Source organism: Fistularia commersonii, chromosome 1, assembly GCF_037954325.1.
Source record: "Fistularia commersonii isolate RoL2024-O1a breed Wild chromosome 1, RoL_Fcom_v1.0, whole genome shotgun sequence".
Classification (NCBI taxonomy): domain Eukaryota; kingdom Metazoa; phylum Chordata; class Actinopteri; order Syngnathiformes; family Fistulariidae; genus Fistularia; species Fistularia commersonii.
In genome coordinates, this window is record NC_141284.1 from 11,318,746 (window position 1) to 11,341,080 (window position 22,335).

At 39.3% G+C, this 22,335-nt stretch overlaps 1 protein-coding gene across 2 annotated transcripts in view; it reads left to right on the plus strand.

The window, feature by feature from the left end:
• LOC147237353 (connector enhancer of kinase suppressor of ras 3-like) overlaps nucleotides 1-22,335 on the plus strand; it is a 48,290-nt gene that overhangs the window by 12,590 nt on the left and 13,365 nt on the right. For both annotated transcript variants that reach the window (XM_086147681.1, XM_086147689.1), the window contains exons 2-13: nucleotides 2,730-2,893; nucleotides 6,751-6,953; nucleotides 7,639-7,726; nucleotides 12,443-12,484; nucleotides 16,372-16,491; nucleotides 16,702-16,761; nucleotides 17,028-17,096; nucleotides 17,216-17,362; nucleotides 18,832-18,956; nucleotides 19,414-19,601; nucleotides 19,707-19,784; nucleotides 20,123-20,373. In XM_086147681.1, the coding sequence (XP_086003807.1) occupies nucleotides 2,730-2,893; nucleotides 6,751-6,953; nucleotides 7,639-7,726; nucleotides 12,443-12,484; nucleotides 16,372-16,491; nucleotides 16,702-16,761; nucleotides 17,028-17,096; nucleotides 17,216-17,362; nucleotides 18,832-18,956; nucleotides 19,414-19,601; nucleotides 19,707-19,784; nucleotides 20,123-20,373 (1,535 nt within the window). The remainder of the gene's footprint in view (nucleotides 1-2,729; nucleotides 2,894-6,750; nucleotides 6,954-7,638; nucleotides 7,727-12,442; nucleotides 12,485-16,371; nucleotides 16,492-16,701; nucleotides 16,762-17,027; nucleotides 17,097-17,215; nucleotides 17,363-18,831; nucleotides 18,957-19,413; nucleotides 19,602-19,706; nucleotides 19,785-20,122; nucleotides 20,374-22,335) is intronic.

Here is a 22,335-nt window from a genome sequence, read left to right on the forward strand (position 1 = left end):
AGACGTTTCTCTTTAAATTTGTTTCTCTTCAAACACATTTATGCAAAAAATAAGACATTTGCGTTTTTTTTTAATTCTGATAGACGTTTCTCTTCAAATTCATACATTAAAAAAAACTCAAAGAGTATTTTAAGAAAGTAATTACAATCTCTCAGGAGTAACTATTACCTTAGTCATGCCATTATCACATGGTCTTTAATCGTCTCAAGAGAAAAAATGAATCAAATTAAAAAAACGGTTGCTGTAATTATTTGTACAGTTGTATGACATTGCAACTGTGAAACAATGATTGTGTGAGTTAAATTCCCTTGCTTCGATTTGATTTGCCACACCTTTCACGAGGACCATGAAAGTATGAACATTTCATTCTGTGAGAAGAATCTGCAGTTTTCCTCCCCTGCAGTTGATACACAGTGATGTGACATTCCATCTCCTCTATTGATACCTGTACTCCTGATAAAAATGTATTATCCATCAATGCACCCTGACAGACATTCATCAACTCCAAATTAATGTTTTACTCAGACAACCCCACTTTTAGTCATGCACTCTATCATAAAGGATTCAAGTAGGAATACTACCATAATATAGTCTACCAAGTGACCCTTGAATTCTCGCCATGAGGGAAAGAATTGTCACTCCAGCTCACGTTCCAATGGGTCCCTTCTTTTCTCCCTAATTCACGTAACCAAATTTAGAATTGTCTGAAACCAAAACTGAAGCAGATCAGTTTGGATCCGTGACCTGGAATTTTTCAACTCAAAGGATACTGAACCGCCAATTCTGGGCCAGGAGGACAATGTGTGGACAAAGTCTCGCCTGTGGATTAATGCCAGGAAGAGATGATCGGGCTTTCATTCATCACTTTTTTTGGCATATTCAGTCAATCATTTTATCCTTGAATCATTTCACTCCAAACCGTTCTAAATTTTTACATCTTCTACATCTTCTGTGTGACTATGGGTCATACTGAAAGGTGGAAATGATGCAAAATGGATGAATGCTGACGTTATCTGTACTATAATTTTTATCCCTGTTTAAACACTTGTCATTTCAAAAAATCAAGTGGTCTTTTCGAAACGGTTTGATGGAAAATACTACGCTGCTAATTACCAAGTCTTCATATGGTTGAAGTTGACTAGCAAAGTCTTCATATTGAACTTGTGTTCAACTCATTCATCTACTCAGTCCCTCTTAATCCCAAAACATGAAGTATATTTTCTTGAAACCTAGTCATTCAGGGGAAAAACCTAAACTCCTCTGAAGTCAAGCAGCCAAAATTGATTTGAATACTGTGAAAACTAATAGTTAAAAAGTTGTGATGGATTTTTTTTTCCTCCTTTGATGCCCTGAAGATGACTCAAGCTTTTGCACACTTTTCTCAAAATTGAACATGCAGTCATTGGTGAACTTTGGTGCCCCATGGAATTTTAATGCCCTCCTAAACAAGTCTTTGGGCACCCTAATGGAGTTCCTAAATGTATAATTGTTTCTGATATAAAAAAAAAAGGGGGGGCATCATGCACTTGCCATTTTAATATCTTTAAAAAAAATGAAACTTGAATCATACTTTTTTTTTCTCTTCAACTTAAAGGTAATATATATATATATATTAATTCTGTTTAATAATTCTGGGTGATCCACCAAAAAGGAGTTGAATTATCTCATGTTTATTTAAGACAAGGATGGCTTTAGGTGGTAGTAACCAACATCTGCCTATTTGTGAAATAAGTGGTTGAGTCTCAAATGTCTAAACCAACCCGCTCAAGGTTACTTGCAAAACTGCAAGAATCACTGAGGCATTGATACTGAGGGTCATTCATAAAACAGCTTAGTGATAGTCAGAACACTTATAGTTTATAAATGTTGGGCCCATGTTGTATAAGAATACTGTCAGTAGCTGTTGAGATACATGTTCTTAAAAAATGTTATATGAATATCATTCTGAAAAACAAGAGCTGAATATTGGCTCACACTGAACAATTATTTGTGTGTGAGTTTTGTGTGTGTGTGGTATAGCTGGAGTGAGTTAGGGTGTCTTGCAGCTGACAGGTCTTTTCAGAAAAAACATGGCAAAGGGCCATGTATCTGCAGCTGCTCTCTCTCTGTATGCCCTTTGATGGCAAGAAAGATAGCGTTTACTTCTACACCCACAGCTAGACACGCACCCACTAAAGGGCCAGTAAGGAACACACTGCATTGGCTATGCTTAGGCATGTTTGTGAGTCTGTTTATTGTTATATATTGGATAAAGCTCAATTCAATACTCTTAGCTATGGTAGTGTCTCATGCTTTAAGTGAATGGATACATCAAAATTGTTTTATTCATGCTATGACTTTTTGCTATACGAATTGATAGTAGTGTAACTGTCCCGTCAATTCTTAAAGGAAGAAAAAGCACACCTATGCAAAAGCAACACCCAGATACACACACATATACACACACACGAACACAACCGCCCATTGTCAAACATCTCCAACAAACTCAACAGTGGTTTCAACTGTCATTATGTTTAAAGTGTGAAGATAGCTTTTCCACCTGTTCCTTATCTGGCCTGACACACACACACACACACACACACACACACACACACACACACACACACACACACACACACACACACACACACACACACACACACACACACACACACAACTAACAGATAACGTAGTTCAGTTTGAATGGGAAGCTTTGTAATAAGTTCCACTATCTTCCCTAATGTTTTCAGGTTTGGATGACAACTTGCAGCAATATGTGTGCAACCTTGAGCGGGAGAAAATCTGTGGAGAGCAGCTTCTGAAGATCACACATCAAGACCTGGAAGAGCTTGGAGTGGCCAGAATCGGACACCAAGAACTGGTGCTAGAGGCTGTTGATCTGCTCTGTGCTCTGGTCAGTAAATGTTGTAGTTTGAGTGTAAAGAAGTATCAGTTCAGAAATTAGGACAAAAGCATGAGGTGTTTTTAGGACCCACATTTTAACTTATGGATAATTTGTTCATGTTACATAAAGCATGAGCCTCCTAGACATCAACTTTCCTGCCTTTCCTTTCTCTTGGGCTCTGTTTCTCCTAAAACTTTGGTTTTACCTTCTGGTCTGGCTGCCAAAAAAGGACCAGTAATGAAACTATGATCATTACTCAGCAGGATGTAGATGCACCATAAGACATAAAGGAGCTTGAGGGTATTCACGCACAGCAGTGGCACTTTAAAATGCAGGAGAGATTGTTCCATAGAAGCTTTGTGCTTGATTTGACAGTTTCAAGATTTGCAGAGATTTTGACATGCTGAGTAGCTTTCTCTGCCCTTTCCCCCCAATGTGTCACTGACTAACCTAATCTAATGTGTACGTCACCTGTTTATTTTAGGTTCTTTCAAACTGACAAAACTGTCACACTGCATCGTATTCACCCGAGCCCCCTCAGTTTGATAACAGACCACTAATTGGCTCTTACTGGTCACGCTGGTCAAGAACCAGCTCATCCTATGTACGTCATTACAGATCCTAGAAGGGAATTTGAAGTCACTGCTCCTGATGAAGGAGAGGTAGGTTTTCCAGCAAGTGGAATCCATTTGTAGTTTTATTTGTGCAGTTTAAGTCAGGTTCTGAAATCATGGTAAGCCTTAACCTTATGGTACCACGTTGGAACATGGCACACGAAAGCAAATGTCATCAATAACTTCAAGCCTCTTCATAATTCTTTCTCATAATGATTTACTTTTCTTGCATTTTCAGGCCACCTGGATGATCACTTTCGAACTAGGCTTTGCATAAGTTTCATTACAAAAAAGACATTATGGTTTTGGTTATTCTCCAAACTTTGACCCTTTACAATCACACTCACATATTCCCCTGCTGTGTATTACCACGCATGTATTTGAGAAAAGCATTTGTTCTTAATATGTATTTGTGAATCAACAATTGAGAACACAGTATATATCCATTTTGTACTCCTACTCTCAAACTTAATTATATGACAACTTGTATTGGTAGCGTATATTGGCAACTTCTCTACGAAACATGTACAGTTAAAGCTATCCGGTTCGTTTGTAGTTTCTCTATCACAAATGAAGACTCAGCCTTCTTGAACCCTTGTTGGAAGAAAAGAAGCCTCTGATTCATTATCTTTAACTGATGTAAGGTCACTAGCACCCATGGCATCACCTCTCAAACTTCACTTACTTGATGCTTCCTTATACCAATTTTTGTTGGCTCTTATGGCAAAATGTTCCTGTTACACTGGTCTTTTCCCCACATTCTTTTCCAAGGTCTGTTGGTGGTCTTTTAGGTGTCTATGTGTATTCACTAACAATGTTATCATAGTATCTTTAAATAGACAAAGCATTAACTGATAGCTAACACACTGACAGATGGCCTAAAATATGGCCCTACAGTCCATGAAGGAACACTCAAGTCTTTCACATACTGTACAAATGTCTTTACCAGCCTGTCACATTGGCAAAAAACACAACAAAATCACCTACAACAACAACATAGAATTTCAAATACCATGATATCACTCAGTTGCAAGCACACACACACACACACACACACACACACACACACACACACACACACACACACACACACACTGCTCTCCAATGGTAAAGTCAACATAAATGGTTGCTGAAAAAATGCAAGTATCATGAGTAACCTCAGTGTCATAAATGTATTTTAAAGTCGCCAAGAGCAACTTTAGGGCAAACTGCCAAAATGTTTCACTTCTCCTCAGATGATACATTGTGGTTTAAGTATGCAGAACATACATTTTCTTCACCTGACAGCATTTTTTTAACATTCAAGTCAGGTTTGGGGTGGTATGGTGGCCCAGTGGCACAGCTCGTGCCTCAGCGCAAAGGACCCTCGTTCAAATTCTACGTAGAGCCTGTCTGTGTGGCATGATCTCCCCATGTCTCTGTTGATTTCCTCTCTCCTTCTGGATACTCTGGTTTCCTCCCACAGTCCAAAACTATGCAGGTTAATTGGGAAAAATTGTTCTTATGTGTTAATGACAGTGAATGGTTGGTTGTCTCTATATGTGTCCTTGCAATTGACAGGTGACCAGTCCAGGGTATACTCAGCCTCCCAATGACAGGGAGAATAGGACCTGGCATCCCCCATGACCATTAGTGTAAGCGGTAGATAATGGATGGATGAAATCAGGTCTGTCTTATATAGTCTACACTAAGACAAGAAGTCCTGTGTTGTGTTAGCCAATCAAAGGCCCAGAAAGAAATTTCTGGGCCTTTGATATTATTGGGTCCGAATATTATTTAGACAAGCTATTATTTGATTTGATTGAAATCACAGTTTGTTCTCAAACATGGTTAATAGCTGTTAGAGTTTGGGCTGCTTTGCAAGCTGCTGGCTAATAAAAAGGCAGCAGATACATTCGATCCGGAAAACCTGCACTGCCACTGCAGGTATGTTCCACTTGATTAAATGGATATATCATAAACCAATCCATAAGGCGATTTTCGGTTCACATCTAGATCATTTTTACAATGCTTGATGAGTTTTTTTTTTGGGATGCAGCACTGTATTTTGTTCTCTTTTTGCTCTTAAAAAGTTTGAGCTGTCTTATCACAACTAATTGCTTAGAATATAAAACTGAGGAAAGACATATTAAAGTCCCATTTTGGATACAATACAAAGAGGCCATGGTGTCCTGAATTTAAGTAAAATATTAATAATAATTTGCACCGGATATGACAAGAGGGCAGAAATTGTTACAAATGAGGAACTTTGAACATACGATTTTGGTACTTCATAGGTGAGCTGGACCATTGTTATCCTTACTATCAGTTGGAACCACGAGTTAGCAAAATAGTTGCTTTATGTCCAAAGTTCTACTCCATCTCATGTCAGGTACTGTATACCATGAGCAAGCTACTGTTACTGTTTGATTAGCAGACCTATTGCAATGATTCCTCTGGGAGCAAACTGAGTGGAACAATATGTGTTTTCTGCAGTGCAATAAAAGTAGACAGTAACCACTTGCAGATCGCCCTCCCTGCTTTGCCAAACATGTGCTACTTTACTTATTGCAAAGCATATTTAGAATCTGACACATTACACATTAAGGCAACGCTACTGGCAGTGATGCAACACCATGTAAGATGATATTTACCAAGGAGAGAGAAAGGCTATGCTTAGCAAACTATATGTTTACTTTTAAAATGCTAACTGCAAACATACTAATTCAGTAAAATACAAAAAAAATACTGTGAGAAACTTTTCCTTTGGGAAAATATATGTGTGTGTGTCCCAACATCAAGCCTGAAAGGTATTCAGTGATCCATGGAAACATGCACACAGCTCTTCAGCTCTTGTGAATCAGTTATGAATTACAGGAATGTGACAACAGGAAGTGACCCCAGGCTCCAGAATGCCAATTTTCCTTGCCTGATTGGAATCAGGTGATGGTAGATGTGCACCCTCCCAAGACCTATAACAAACCAGGAGGCTAGAGAGGAAAATTAATGGCTGAGTTATCCTTACAGGCAGGCTAGATGAATCCATTACTGTCAAAGACATGATTGACTAAGGGAGGAACATTCTTGCTTCGACTTCAAGAGAATCTCCCCTTTCAGCAGTGCGGTTTGCCATATTACTTTTCTTTTGTATGCATTTTAAAGATGTTCATTATGTGTTCTATTTTCTTAGCAGTTGAAGAATAAAGAAACCTTACTAAATGATATTGATAGTATGAAACTACAGTTAAATTGTGAACATGTTCATCCTTTCAGAATTATGGGGTGGAAACAGACAACCTGAAGAATCTGGTGTTTCGAATGAGAGCTGCAACCACCAGTCTACACATGGCCACATCTGATCGCAGGAAGAGTCCAGCGAATGATGGCAGTACCTCCCGCAAGCCCCCCAATGACTTCCTTACTTCTGTGGTAGAACTAATCGGAGCTGCAAAGAGCCTCCTGGCTTGGCTTGACAGGTAATACATTTTAATACCATCAATTTCCTGTATACTCTCACTTAGGTTGGCTACTAGTGATACTGCCATGAGGCAGTCTAAAAATGTCTCCCAAACAGCCCAAATTGAATTTAACTGAACATTCTGGATTTTATTCAGTATTTCAATATATATGTTTGTGACTGAATGGCCGATTAATTCATGGCACGTACACTGCTATTGCTGTTGCTATTTTATTATTATTTTTATTTTAAATCTGGTTTATTTATTTTGTCCTAATTAAAAAGTGTTTGAAATTTTGATCCACTGCCAGACTAATATATTTCAGGGCCTGTACTAGGGTTTAGGGCTGATGTTTGCTGCTAAGATGAGTCTGAGACCAACAGTAGACTACATTTATAACAGAGAAATTTTTGACCAAGAACCAAGTCTGTACTTGTCACTCCAACACTCGGCACAAATGGACACCAGAACTATTTTAAATCTCATTTGAGCCCACTCCCATGTCATTTTCCTTCAGTCCCAGTATGGACATAAATACTAAACAATTAAATAGTTTCCTCCTAATATTCAGCATTTGTAGTTTGCAGCCACATAATAACAGGGTTTTTTTTATTTTGCTTCTAATCAAATTAAACTCTACTTTGTAGTCAATCACAACTTTTTTCACCCTCTCTCTGTTTTGTGTGTGTGTGTGTGATGGCAGGACGCCTCTTACCGGGATCAGTGACTTCACAGCAACCAAGAACAAGATCATTCAGCTGTGCCTAGAGCTCACCACCACAGTTCAGCAGGTTCGCACACCAGTTAGTTCATCACCACATGTGGGGCTATAGCTCCTGGGAAACAGTCACACTCACTATACATTTTTTTCTTTATACCATGCACATACCGTGTCTGGGATCCAGATATGCATGCTCAAGCATTGGAGGACTGGGTTATGGGAGATGTGGTCTGGCAGCCATGAAACAAAGTTCAAGCCAGTAGTCTAAACACAGTAGTGCAAACGCTGATATTTTCCTCAACATTGTCCTCCCCCCCATTGCTAATGAGGACCCTCAGTACGAGGACACTGGAATGTTGTTGTGTGTCCAGTTTTGTAAATCTTAGTAAAACAAAATTTCAACTTTTGGCAGGGAATTGCTATAGAACAGCATTATGATGTTGGAGGTATACTTTTGTCAGTGCCATACTGACAGTAGTGATTAGACTCTGGGTGCATCTTAAACAAAACACCTTTACTTTTAATCTCCTTATATGTTTTATGTATAGCATAGTTGATGAAGTGACTGATTTTACATTTCCTGTGAAAATGACTGCTTAGATCAATTTGTTATTTTTAGAAGGTTATTATGTCAAAATTAATTCCGTTCCCAGTGTTCGTTTTTTGTCACTTGTGTCTGGGATTTCAGCACTCTGGTGATTTACAGTGGGTGTCTCGGTCATGGTCATCTAGAAGGAGTGAGACCTACATTTCCCAGATGCCAGACAAATTACAGAGGTTATGGCAGAGGATAAACTATTGATAGAAGCTCAGAGGGGTTTTGTCATACTGGAGCCTTTTATTTTAAGTACCAAAGAACAGATACATTTGGGTTTCCAGCAATGTATACAAATTTCACATTTCCTTTGCATTTACTGAGATTAATGCAGTGTCAGTACAATGACTCACCCTAATTCTTGCTATTTTTTTTTTTTTGAGTCAGCAAATATCCTCTCACTTAACATAGGCTATGGTGAATTATGAATTAATTTACAAAGACAAACACACACAACAAAAACAACTCACTAACAATGTTTTATATAACCGTTTCTAACACTTTGTTGTTGAGAGAGGGGCAGCACAATGACGCAGTGGTTAGCCATTGGGCCTCACAAAATGAAGCACCCTGGTTCAATTCTGACAGGGGACTTTTCTGTGTGGAGTTTTGCATGTTATCCCCCTGTTTGTGTGGGTTTCCTCTTGGTTCTCCGGTTTTCTCCCGCAGTCCAAAAACATGCAGCAGGTTGATTGGAAAAATTGACCCTCAATGAGAGAGTAAATGTTGTCTGTCTGTATATGTGGCCTTGCGATTGACTGGAGGGTGTATTTGTTCAACAAATAATTCCTACATTTTCCTCATTCATGTGATTAATATATCAATCTGATCAGGATTTTTTTCATAATAATTCAATACCTCAATTAATCAATAATGGTAAATAATAATTCATTGATTAGATAATAATCATTAATAATGTATTATCCTTGTCAACACAACAATGCATAATAATGATGATGATAAAGAGAAGAAGAAGAAGAAACATGAGAGGGTTCTGAGTTATTTACTGAATAACATCGTGCTAGCTGTGAAATCTTGTGACAATAAGGAGAAAGCCAGACATATTATGTATGGCTGGCCATAATCATGCATACGGCTAAATAGTCAAATAGGTGTAACAAGACTTTGTTGCAAGTGAGTTACACCGGTGAAAATAACAGACAGTAGAATTAATTTAAGTTGTCAACAATGAGTCCCAGTTTAAGGGGCAAACTGAAAATAATACAAGTTTGAAGGTTTGTGCTTTGAGACAGAATTGAAGTATTACAGATGTCTTGCAGGAGAGAATTTCTGGAGCAAGGGGCAGTATGGCTGAAAACTGAAAATCCTGCAGTCAGAGTGAAAGTGGCTGATGTGGAGGATCTAAGAGTGCAGGAAGGTGTGCAGGGATCAAAGGGGTATGAAGGAGCTAGATTATAAAGTCTTGAAAGTAACCAGTGCCATCTTGAAAGGAGCAGGTAACCTGTGCATTTGCAGAAGGACAGCAGCCTCAGGGATTCTGGTCATAAAAGACACAGCTGATTATTGTATCAGCTGAAGTTTCAGGTGGATTCTCCTGATAAAAGTAACAGTAAATATAAGATATCACCCAAGCAAGACAGTGGCGTAAAATGCAAGCTGCAGTTGCATACATTTGATATTGTTTTGTTGTACATATGAAGACCAAGGTAATGCCTACTAGGTGTCGAGTAAATTCCAGGCTGACCGGACTAAAGTTAGTGAGCACAAGGAGCACTACAATTTTTTCACTTTTGGGTTTTAGATAACCATGGAGCCATGGTGTAATTTCCAGCAGATGTTTAGGGTGTGATCCACATAGTAGTTGAACAAATTCTATGAATGTATTGTCTGATTGTATGGTTGAATGTATGGTTCTAAGATAAATAGAAATGGACCCAAGGAAAGCCCTAGGGGACACGGTTAATAACTGCAAAGGACTGGAATTTTAGAGAAGAAATATTTTTAGACATTATTATGTTTTGCTAGACCTCAAATTCAGTGGGATTGTTATGAACTTGATTTGACTCATACCAGAGCTGCCTTCACTGGTTCTGCCATGCTTTCCCAGCAGTACAACCACAAAGTGTGATCTCGATTGAATGAGTGTCTGTAGAGAACAATAGCTATCAACTACACAGTGAAACAGACATAGACATTATACTTACCCTGAGGAGACAGATGTTGGCAAACATATGAGCCACTTATAAATTAAATTGGTTAAACAGGGACTGTTATTACTTCTATGAGGTACAAGGCTGGTATGCGAACGTCAGTCAACGCAATTAAAACACATCCAGTGTGTGTTGATGCCATACATACAACAGGATGTCAGAGGGTCCGGTCTGAACTGCTCAATTTGTTGTCTGTACTCCCCACTGGTGTTAAATCTGTCGAGCTTCTCACCTTGCGCCAGCTCTCCTCTATGGGGCACTGCATTGCTTACTATGCAAGTCGACTCCAGTGGAAGATCAAAGGAGCTGCAGACAGACAGTCATGTGATCCTCACTGGCTGTGAGGTCAGATATGTCATGTGAGGGGTCACTAAAGCCAGGGACTATGGCCAGAGAATTGTCCCTGGGCCTCTCCCTACATTAATGGTATCATCTGACTTTTGTTTATGGGGAAACACTCTTTAAATGTTAAGCCTTAATTTAAGATGTGCAGAGCAAGGTCTGAAGTATGTAATGATACTGTTTTGCTTTGGACTTGTAAATGCTGAAATATGTATTTATAGCTTATCCCTTTGGCTTTGTCAATAGTGAAGCCATCCAAAGCTGGGTCAGACTCTGTAGGAAATATGCACTTACATGTTTATGCAACTGTGGCCAAATTCTTTCTGAAATTCTGCATATATTCTTGTCAGAGCACAGAGAACATATTGTATAGAAACATGATTTTGAGAGACGTATACATCTGCTGAGACCTATTATCATGGTGTTTTCCACATTTGGTGTTTATATCTTTTTCCTTCAGTTGGGGAAAAGTGGTAGTCACACATTTGTTACTATCCAAAAAGAGCTTAATCTTTTGGGATAGTAATCAAACAGTGAAAGACCGACGGAATATCATTTAAACAAAAATCTGCGTTTTCAGAGCACAGGATGTTTAATGTAAAGCTTGATCTTGTGATCACTTTCAGTCAATCAAATCACATCATTTCAAATAAACTTGAAATAAAAGTAAAACTCAGAACCTTCTACCATCAGTGTCTCTCCTTCACGCATCGGAATGTGCAAGTTGTAGAAATATGGAAAATCTTGCTCTATCCCTACTCGGAGTCTGCACAATGGATTTACAAAGGGAAACAGGGTTAGCTTTGGACTTGCTACATGCCTGTGTGTGTTGCTACAACTATAAAAGGACTAATCACCCATTTTTCTGTATTTTGTATTGATGAAGGCTTGTGGGTCTCAATTGCTCGGAGCTTTCGTTGTCAAAGGAGACTCTCTTCAGTCTTGTTTCGACAGAAGTACCGTATGGTGTAGTGATGGATGACTTCCCTTGTGGCAGCCCATCTTGGAGCTGGTTCCATAACAGGCCAGCTCCCCCTCCCCCCATAAGAGCGTTGTTTCTTTTTGCAGACCCTTTCACCCTTAGTGGCACAGCTGTTAAAGTTGCCTCAGCTGTGTCCAGTCCAGCCCAATCACATGAACAACTTGTTCGGCCACCTTCCCCTCCAAATGTGTTGTCTCCCAGCTGACTTTGCAGAATTTAGAGCCCCCTCCAAAATAACCAGGATAACAGCTACCCTGCCTTGATTTAGTAACAACAGACCCTAACCTCTGCAAGCCCACCTACAGCCAGTCATACAGCTATGGAAAGCAGCATACTACTGTTTGGATTGAAAAATTAAAAAAAATGACATAATTTCAAGTTCTAACTGCATTAATTCTCCCAATGTCAGCACATAGTTACGAGTTCAGAGTCAGTTCAGTGTTTATGATCCAACTTAGTAACCAAACCGAATAGTACATAATGCAATTGTGACTACCCTTAATTAATCAGGGGGCATATTGAATTAGAGACTGTTTATTTGTGACAGTTCTCCCTTATAACCACACTCAATGTAAAATGCTGATTACACTGTGTTTTCTCAATGGATACAAGATGATTTGTGTCTTTGGATAAGCTTTTTTTCTGCCCTGATGTTTACTACCTAAAAGTATAATCTGTCAACATTTTTCTTCACAGGACTGCAGTGTTTATGAGATGGAAGAAAAGATTTTAGAAGTTGTAAGTATAGGGGCTGTATTTCCTCCCTTTCTTCCTCCATAATACAAACCATGGGTAATAGATTAAGTCTACTTGTCTTTTTGAGGATTCACCACAGATGGATTTGAATGACTACCAAATAACAGCCAATTTCTCTGGATCGATCTGTTAATGGGATCAACTCAACTAAATGTCTAATCCATTGATTTAATCGATATGCAACTGAGACATAGCCAAACTGCATTGAATCTTTTTCTTCTCTTTCGGCTTTTCCGTTTAGGGGTCGCCACAGCGAATCAACTTTCTCCATCTAACCCTATTCTCCATATCCTCCTCTCTCACACCTACTACCTTCATTCATATCCTCTTTCACTACGTCCACAAATCTTTTCCTTGGTCTTCCTCAAGACCTCCTGCCTGGCAGCTCCAATTCCAACATCTTTCTACCAATATATTCACTCTCCCTCCTCTTTACATGACCCAACTATCTCAGTAGGGCTTCTCTGACCTTCTCTCCAAAACATCTAACATGTGCTGTTCCTCTGATGGACTCATTACTGATCTTATCCATCCTGGTCACTCCCAAAGGGAACCATAGCATCTTAATCTCTGCGACCTTTAGCTCTGCCTCCTGTCTTTTCTTTATTGTAACAGTTTCTAGGCCTCACAGCATTGCTGGTCTTACAACTATCATGTACACCTTTCCTTTCATTATGGCTGATAGTCTTCTTTTGCATAGTATCCCTGACTCTTTTCTCCACCCATTCCAACCTGCTTGAGCCCATCTCTTCACCTCTTTTACACACTCTCTGTTGCTCTGGACTGTTGACCCCAAGTATCTGAATTCCTCCAACGCCTTGATCTCCACTCCCTGTGCATCACCATTCCACCAGGGTTCTTCTCATTCATGTACATATACCTTAATTCCTCTCATTTCCAGCAGATACCTCCACCTCTCTAGATTTTCCTCAAACTGTCCCCTGCTCTCACTACAGATCACAATGTCATCTGCAAACATCATGGACCATGGCGATTCCTGTCTAACCTTATCTGTCAGCCTGTCTATCACCACTACAAACAAGAAGGAGCTCAAAGCTTATCCCTGATGGAGTCCCACCTCGACCTAGAACTTCTTTGTTACCCCTACAGCACACCACATCACTTTCTCACAGCTAGCATACATGTCCTGCACCAGTCTAACATATTTCTCTGCCACTTCAGATTTCCTCAAACAATACCGAAGTCACTCTCACTCACTCTCACCCTGTCATATGTTTTTTTCTAGGTCTACAAAAACACAATGCAGCTCCTTCTGGCCTTCTCTGTACTTGTCTATTAGCATTCCCAAAGCAAATACTGCATCTGTAGTAATCTTTCTAAGCATGACACCATACTGCTGTTCACAAATGCTGACTTTTGGTCTCAGTCTAGTTTCAACTTCTCTTTCTCATAACATCATTGTATGGCTCATCAACTCTATTCCTCCCTCGTTCCCCCTTGCACATCCCCTTTATTCTTAAAAATGGGAACCATCACACTTTGTTTCCATTCTTCTGGCATCTTCTCACTCTCTAAGATCCTGTTGAATAATCTAGTCAGAAACTTTACCAGTGACTCTCCTAGACACTTCCACACCTCCACAGGTATATCATCAGGACCAACTGCCTTTCCACTCTTCATCCTCTTCAATGCCTTCCTCACTTCACTTTTACTAGTCTCTACTTTGTGGTCTACAATAGTCACCTCTTCTACCCTTGCCTCTCTTTCATTTTCCAACTTCATCAGCTCTTCAAAGCACTCTTTCCATCTTCCCATCACTCTTCTAGCATCTCTCAATACATTTTCTACTCTATCCTTAATCACCCAGACCTCTTGTACATCCTTTTCATCTTTATCTGTTTCGCCAACCTGTATAGATCATTTTCTCCCTCTTTACTGTCCAACCGAGCATACAAGTCATCGTACGCCCTATGTTTTGCCTTTACTACCTCTGTCTTTACCTTACGTTGTATCTCCCTGTACTCCTGTCTGTTCTCTTCAGGCCTCTCAGTGTCCCACTTCTTCTTTGCTAACCGCTTTCTCTGTATATACTCCTGCACTTCCTCATTCCACCACCTAGTCTGTCTCCTTATCTACTTTCCTTCCTGATGACACACAAAGTACTCTCTTACCTGTATCCCTGATAACACCAGCTGTAGTTGTCCAATCATCTGGAAACTCTCCCTGACCACCCAGAGCCTTTCTCAACTCCTCCCTGAAAACCATACAACTCTCCTCCCTTTTCGGCTTCCACCACTTTGTCGTCTGCTCTGCCTTTGTTCTCTTGATCTTCCTTGTCACCAGTCATCCTACATCCTACATCCTACTATCATTTGCTGTCTGGCTACCTACAACTACATGGCAGTCACTGATCTCCTTCAGGTTACCTCGTCTATACAAGATGTAGCCCACCTGCGTACTCCTACCTCCTTTTTGCAAAATCTACCACCATCTGTCCCTCTGCGTTCCAATCCTGTATACCAAATCTGCCCATCACTTCTTCATCCCCTCTATTGCCTGCAGCAACATGCCCATTGAAATGTGCACCAATTACCAATCTCTCATCTCCAGGGATATTCTGCATCACTTGATCTAGCTCATTCTAGAACATCTCCTTCTCCTCAAACTCACATTCTACCTGTGGGGCATAGCCACTAACAACATTGAGCATCTCACCTTCAATTTCCAATTTCAGACTCATTAGTCTATCTGACATTCTTTTCACCTCCAGAACATTCCTAACTAACTCCTCCTTCAAGATAACTCCTACTCCATTTCTCTTCTTGTCAGTACCATGATAGTACAACTAAAAGCCTGCTCCTAAGCTTCTAGTCTTACTGCATTTCCACCTTGTCTCTTGGACACACAGTATATTCACGTTCCTTCTCTGCATCATGTCGACCAACTCTCCAGCTTTTCCTGTCATAATCCCAAAAAGCCTCTCCTCTTCTCTCTCTGCTTCCAAACACGCCTTCCTCCTCTCCTTCTTTGACCTACAGTAGCCCAGTTACCATTGGTTACCTGTAGGTCATCGGTACCAATGGCGGTAGTTGTTAACCCCAGCCTCGACCAATCCGGTATGATCAAATTATTAGGTTTGATTTGCATGTTTGGTTTTGGCAAAAGTTGTACGCCGGATGGCCTTCCTGACAAAACCTCTGCATTTATCCGGGCTTGGGACCAGCTCAGGTAAAAAAAAAAAAACAGGGCAAAGTTACTGATCCTTTCATAAAAAAAAAATATGATCCATTCTTTCTGAAGAGGAGTATGGTTTTCAGAGCCAAGTTACCCTTTCTTTGATTGATTAGAAATTTCCTTTCCACATTCCTGCTAAAAAGGATAGAGACACCAAGTTTAGGCAAACACAGATGTAAAATTACATAGAAACAGCTTTTATTTTTTCTTGTGCTTGAAAAGTATGACATTGATTTAAAAAACACATTGTCCTCTTTTCCTCCTGTTTGCTCAATTGCTTTTGTTGTATGTCATGTCCCCCTTTCCTGTAAAGATCCATCTAAGTTCGCCATACAGACTGAAAATTGTGCTTAAAAAAAATGCAGACCGGTCCGTTAATTACAGTGAAAAACATCTGTTTTTTTGCATGTAATTTCTTTCTATGATGTGTGTGACTTTGTACGTTCAGGTAAAGTCACACTTATTTTCCAGTTAGATTTTCAGTTAACGTGAATATTTAGTTATCACATGATGTACACACAAGTGCCTACACAAATGAAGCAGTATAACCTTTTTTATTCCTCTACTGGTTATTATTGACACAAAACATTGTTAGAGAAAGCCACTTTTGACAAGGACAGCTGATCTTAACTTCCTAAATTTTATTCAGAGTGAATTTGGTTCTGTCTTTACAGGCAAAAATTTTGAACAATATTTGTGACCAGACAGTGAGAATGACCTCGGACCCCTTAATGAGCCAGTCTGCGTGTTTGGAAGAAGTCCAGCTAACCAACATTAAAGTAGGCGACGGTCTGGTAAGGAATGTGGGGGTGGGCTAGGGGGGGTTCGTATTCCCGGTTTCACAACTTTAAAATCGTTCAAATTGTCTCTTGGGTTTACAATTTGTGCCAAATTGTCCTTGTTAGTTTTGTCAAACATTCTCCTTCTGGGATCATTGTACTTGCAGCTAACCCCAAAGTGCAGGTTCCTATTTCAAGTTTTTTGCTTGTTTTTTTGTGCCCCAGGGGATGTACATCAAGTCTACGTATGATGGGTTACATGTCATCACTGGAACCACAGAACATGTAAGTATAGCAAAATGAATAATTCCATATTAGAAAAAAAAAGCGTCATTGAACCTGAGCCTCAACAGAACTGGTAACCTTTGTTTTGTAAAATGATCGAAGAGTATTTAGTTTATTATTAAATATTCAGTTTGGTAATAGGTGATTAAGTGTAGGAACATTTGTAATAGAGTAAGAATATCTTTTCAATTCCAGGTTGGTCTTGTCAGCACTGATGGATGGGATGTGATTGACTTCTGAGTAAAATATTTATGCTTGCTCTTCAGTCTCCTGCAGACCTGACCCGAAAGATCCATGCTGGCGATGAAGTGATCCAGGTTAATCAACAGACAGTGGTAAAAAGCCTCTTGTTTCTTTGTGTTGCAAGAATGGTAAATATTGTTAATGATGTAAATGATAAATTGATATTAATGGGATTGAAAGTATTTGTGTGTGTTTACATCCTGAAAACCAGGTGGGCTGGCAGCTGAAAAACTTGGTAATCAAGCTAAGAGAGGACCCTAAAGGAGTGGTACTACTCCTTAAGAAGAGACCCACCGGCACAGCAGGTTTTACCCCGGCCCCCCTCAAGAACATGCGGTGGAAGCCCCCAGTACCTCAGGTACGAATAAAAGCCCCACACACATACGCATCTTCTTTCCTCCACAAAAGCCTGTATGTCTAGTCAGACAACCAATTATCAGCTTTTTAGGGAGCTGTTTCCAAAACAGCAAGTTCAGACAAGCGTCACATGGCTTGTGCGAAAGTACAGCATGTAACTTTGAATAGAGTTTAAGTTTTCGTTCATGCTCATCCTTTGTTCATTCACTCGTTGTCCCTATTAGAAAATGTCCTTTTCAGTCTAGGCCTCCAGCAATATGAGACAATTCTGGCACAGCCCAAATATGGCCCTTCAAAGAGGAAAATGAAATGTAAAATTCAGTTCAGTTCACATGTTAGAGAGGTTATTAAATAATATCGTCATAATTAGGTAATGTCTATTATCATATGTCGCTCTGGTCATCATTAGCAGAAAGTGCAGACATTGAGACAATGAGCTGGTTTTAGAGTATACAAAAAAAATCAAGCTCTGACCCTGTCTGATCATGCAGAGTCTGTTTAAAAGTCAAAAAGGGCAAGGTGAGATGGTATCAGATAAGAGTGTGTTTCTCAAAACAACAAAGGAGCTCACTACTCAAAGGTGACCAACATCAACATGCCCCTCAGGATCCTGTTTTAACAAGAAGTCAGAGATATCACAGTTAACTATCTCAGTTTATGTGCGATAATAAGACTCCTGGAGGCAAAAGAGAGTTAAATGTTCCATCTGGATCCAGGAGTTATTAACGCTGGCTCTGTAATATGATATAATTTTTTCACATGGTAGTGATTTTATAAAGGAAAGAAGAAAACATCCATGAGATTCTATATCTCACAATTACATGAATGCATCACTTTGTTATCAAACATATCAATTAGGTCTGATGAGAAATGCAGTGAATGCAAGTTCTACATTTAGTTCAGGGCCTGATGAGCATTGAGAAACATAACTGTGGTAAATGAGTAGAGTTTTAAGTACATGTCTCACATGCTATTTTGGAATGAACTTAGAATTTTTCCATACCTCAAAGTTGAAGGTTTGTACTTGGGGAGACACACAAGCACGTACTGTACTTAAAATGTCTCACCCCACCTATGGTTAACTTCTCCTATCGACCAACAATATTTAGTAAAAATTGGTGGGTAGTATCTACAACATTTACTCAATTTGACTAGTTTTACATTATTTCCTGTATATTGTTCATAGAGCTTTTTGTTTCATTCTTATTTTATTTTGATTATTTTATTGTTTTTTATTTCATTATCTGTCTATTGGGCCTCTCTCACACTCATCTAATCGCATTATATCTGTATCACTGCTACTAGCTGTCTACTGGGCCTCAGGAAACTAATTTTGCTGTATTCTGCCAGAGTGGAATGACAATAAAAATCCTTAAATTTGATAATTTATGTGATGATAAAAGTGATAATTATAGAATCATTCATGAATGTGATGTTGGAGGTATAAATGTATTCTGCTTTATTTCCCAGAACAATTCCTCTTTGATCAGAGCACAGTCCCCTTGCAGCTCAGCTAATGGATCAACCAAAAAGGAAAAACCAGCAATCCTGGATTTTTATATCCCCCCTCCTCCTCCAGTGCCATACACACCACGGTGAGGGATCTCATTCCATCTGCTGAGTTGAAGGTTACTGGAGTTTGAGGTTATTGAAAAAATCCATAAAAAGAGATGGAAAACTGGCAAAAATGCTCTATACTAACTACATGTCTACACCAAATGTGTGGATACCTCCATCTCTTCCCTAACGCATTGTCATGCTGGCTTTTGATTCTGGCCATCTGATGACTTGCTGTTTGCCTGGCATATTACTCTCTATCCCCTCCTACTACACTGCTTATTTCCAATCCAACCGACTCACACAACTCCCACCTCCATCCTGATGCAATGCCTACTCATCATCTAACGCTGAAGGGATGGAACAATATGCCTGTATTCCTTTAAATGGTCATGGGACTGAATTTTGAAAGAAAGTTTGCACCTTTGCTTAATCCCAATCATGCTTTATCTGTATGTGTTAAACATAAATTAACAATTGTGTTTGTCCTTACAGAGAGGTGAGAACTGACTCTTTATCTAGCTTTAGTAAAAAACCAAAGGGCTCAGAGTCCCCCAACTCATTTTTGGACCAGGAGAGAAGGAGACGCTGCACCAGCACATATTATGACCATCCAAGCACTGGCTTTCCCATTGAAGCCAATGTGATACAGCCCAAAATGAGGGAGCACAAGCCTTCATGTGGTCAGTACCTTTTGAGGAATGTTCTAAATGTCCCCATGGTCTGTATTAAATCTGTACTGTTCATGAAATAATAAGAGTAACCATGATTGAAAACCTAAATTCTAGGAAAGCCACGACCACTCTCAATGCCAGCGGATACCTGCGTTGGATTAGTAGACCCCTACGCCAAGCAGGGCAGAAAAGGTATGCTTTCCAGCTCTTGAGATCTAAAATCAACATCAACATTGGTGTACATATCAATCACATTGAAAGATAAACATTTTTAGTCATTTTAGGTATAGCAGAACCCTCTTTAAGAGTTTAAAATTTCATGATTATCAGTAACTAATTTTACTGCATTAATATACTGTACATACATATACATTTTCTTTCTGGTGACTCATTTGGTTTTTATGAGGGATTTAATGTGTTTGTGTAATATCAATAATTATTGATTTCTTTAAGTGAAAAATGCGTCGAGTATAAGCTGCATAGGGTTTCTTTTTGTTAGATAGACTGACCCTATGTTTTCTATTGCTCAGGTGAGGACCTCCTGTACAGATATCTAAGCAATGAGCGAATTCCAACAATAGCTGAGGAGGTCCCCTCAGCGTATCCACCGTACAGGCCCACAGGGGAACGACATCTGGTCAGAGTGGATCGTTTCAGGGGCAGCTACTACTACTCAAATTCAGATCTCCACAACAGCAACACCATCCCATACCAGGAGGACTTGAAAAAGGCCCCTATAGCCCCCATCCCCAAGCGCACATCGGCTGAAAGATCGCTTCTGGTCAGTTGGATCATGCGGCTTAAGCTATTGACTCACTGATGATGCGCAACCTGTTAGGGGCTTCCTGTTCCTGTCTTGTGTCCCTCTTCAGTGCCTTTGGTTTATTTTGACGTCCAGCTGTTATTTTGGCAGCCTCTGGCTTTCTCACACTATCTCTCGCCAACCTCCATATTTCCCTGGTGTTACCACTACTACCAACTACTCCTCTACCACCAAAACCTGCTTCTGTGGTACTTACTGCATTATATCATCATCCCTTTAACACTGCCCATGACCTTCCTCATCTCTGAATACAAGTCCAGTCAGGGTGTGTACTGGTTTAGGACATTTTAAACCTTGTGTGATGCCTGTGGACTCCTCTGTACATAATGAGTTATGTCACGAATCAGTTTTGATGCTCACTGTTACCATTATTTAATAGTCGAAACTTTGACATTCTCAGAAAAATTGCCTGGTATTTTCTTGGTTATGTGCTTATTTTGATTTTACATGCTTAATAAATTGCAGACAAAAATGTCGAAACAATTAGCATACTTTGTCAATGTCACAGTTCTTATAAATGTTTTTCTCTCTTTCAAATAACATGTTTTTGATCAGTTAGATGTAATATTCTCTGCCAAATGTTGCCTCTTGTAAGCTATGCATTTATATATACCTACTCAAATGATCACTTTACATTGCTGCATTGGTTGATGAAAGGATCATTTTTACCTTGTCAGCAAATCTTGTGCTGGTTTTAAAGCTATGCACTCCCTTCAATACAGTGTTTTGTATCCTGTGTTAAAGTTTCCACTACTATTTCCCACTGAAAGGGCCTATACAAACACGCACACACACACACACACACACACACACACACACACACACACACACACACACACACACACAATTTCTTGTTCTTCCAACCAGCTCATGCTATGGAAAGAAAACAGTTCACAAGAAGAGACAGAAAGAAAGTATTGTTTATCAAAAAGAAATTAAAAAAACAAGAAGTGTTGCCCCTTTTGAATTTTGTAAGTTTGACTAGCATTTTATTAAAGATTTGGCGTTCATTTCAGTGATCTTTTGTATTGTCCTCATTTTGCCGTTTGGTATATAAGTGCTGCTCAAAAATCTAGTTTAAATGTCTTTGTTACCTATATTTGTGTTTGCTCAAGTATGCTTTTCAATCCCAAATTCACATGCTCAGAAATCTCTCACACTTACGGATATAATTTGAATATTTATCTTTCACCTTTTGGCCAAAAGCCATAACAAGATATCAAGGTAACATGCTTTCTAACCTGCCTCGCTGAGCCCCACTTCTTTTTTTTTTTTTTTTTGCTTTTTAAAGCATGTCTTGAAACACATGTTATCTTAATAATTTGAACGCAGTTTTACAACTGTTTTTGCCACATTGCCCTATATTTGTTTACGTAGGTATTTGTTGGGGAAGGATCAACTGAATATAGTTACACACAAAGATGTGGCTGCTGTGAGATAGAACCTGCATGCCACCTCTTTTCCCTACACTAATGCTGTTCTTCTTATGCATGAATCTGCTGTTTTTTTCTTCTATCTCTCATTCACTCCGTTCCTCTGCCCAGCGCTTGCCAAGTAATAGCTGCCCATGACTCCTACTAATTTGTCCTTTCTTAAAAGTTGAGGTTAGTCTGAATACTACCTGTGCTCTGTTTTACTCCGTCACATTTGAAAATGTTAAAATGTTCTACTCACACACATCATAAATCGTTTTGCGAATGATATGCTTGTCTGTTGATAGAATTTGTTCGTTGGTTTATCACAATGTCTCTTAACACAAACAAAAAGTATATGTCAGAAGGTTTTCAACATTTGTTTATACATCTGGGTACTATTATTATATAATTCATCTGACACTACTTGTTATCAAACACATTTACAACACATCTACTACATATAAGTAGCTGTAAAGTTGTCACCGTACAAGTATATTTATTCAAG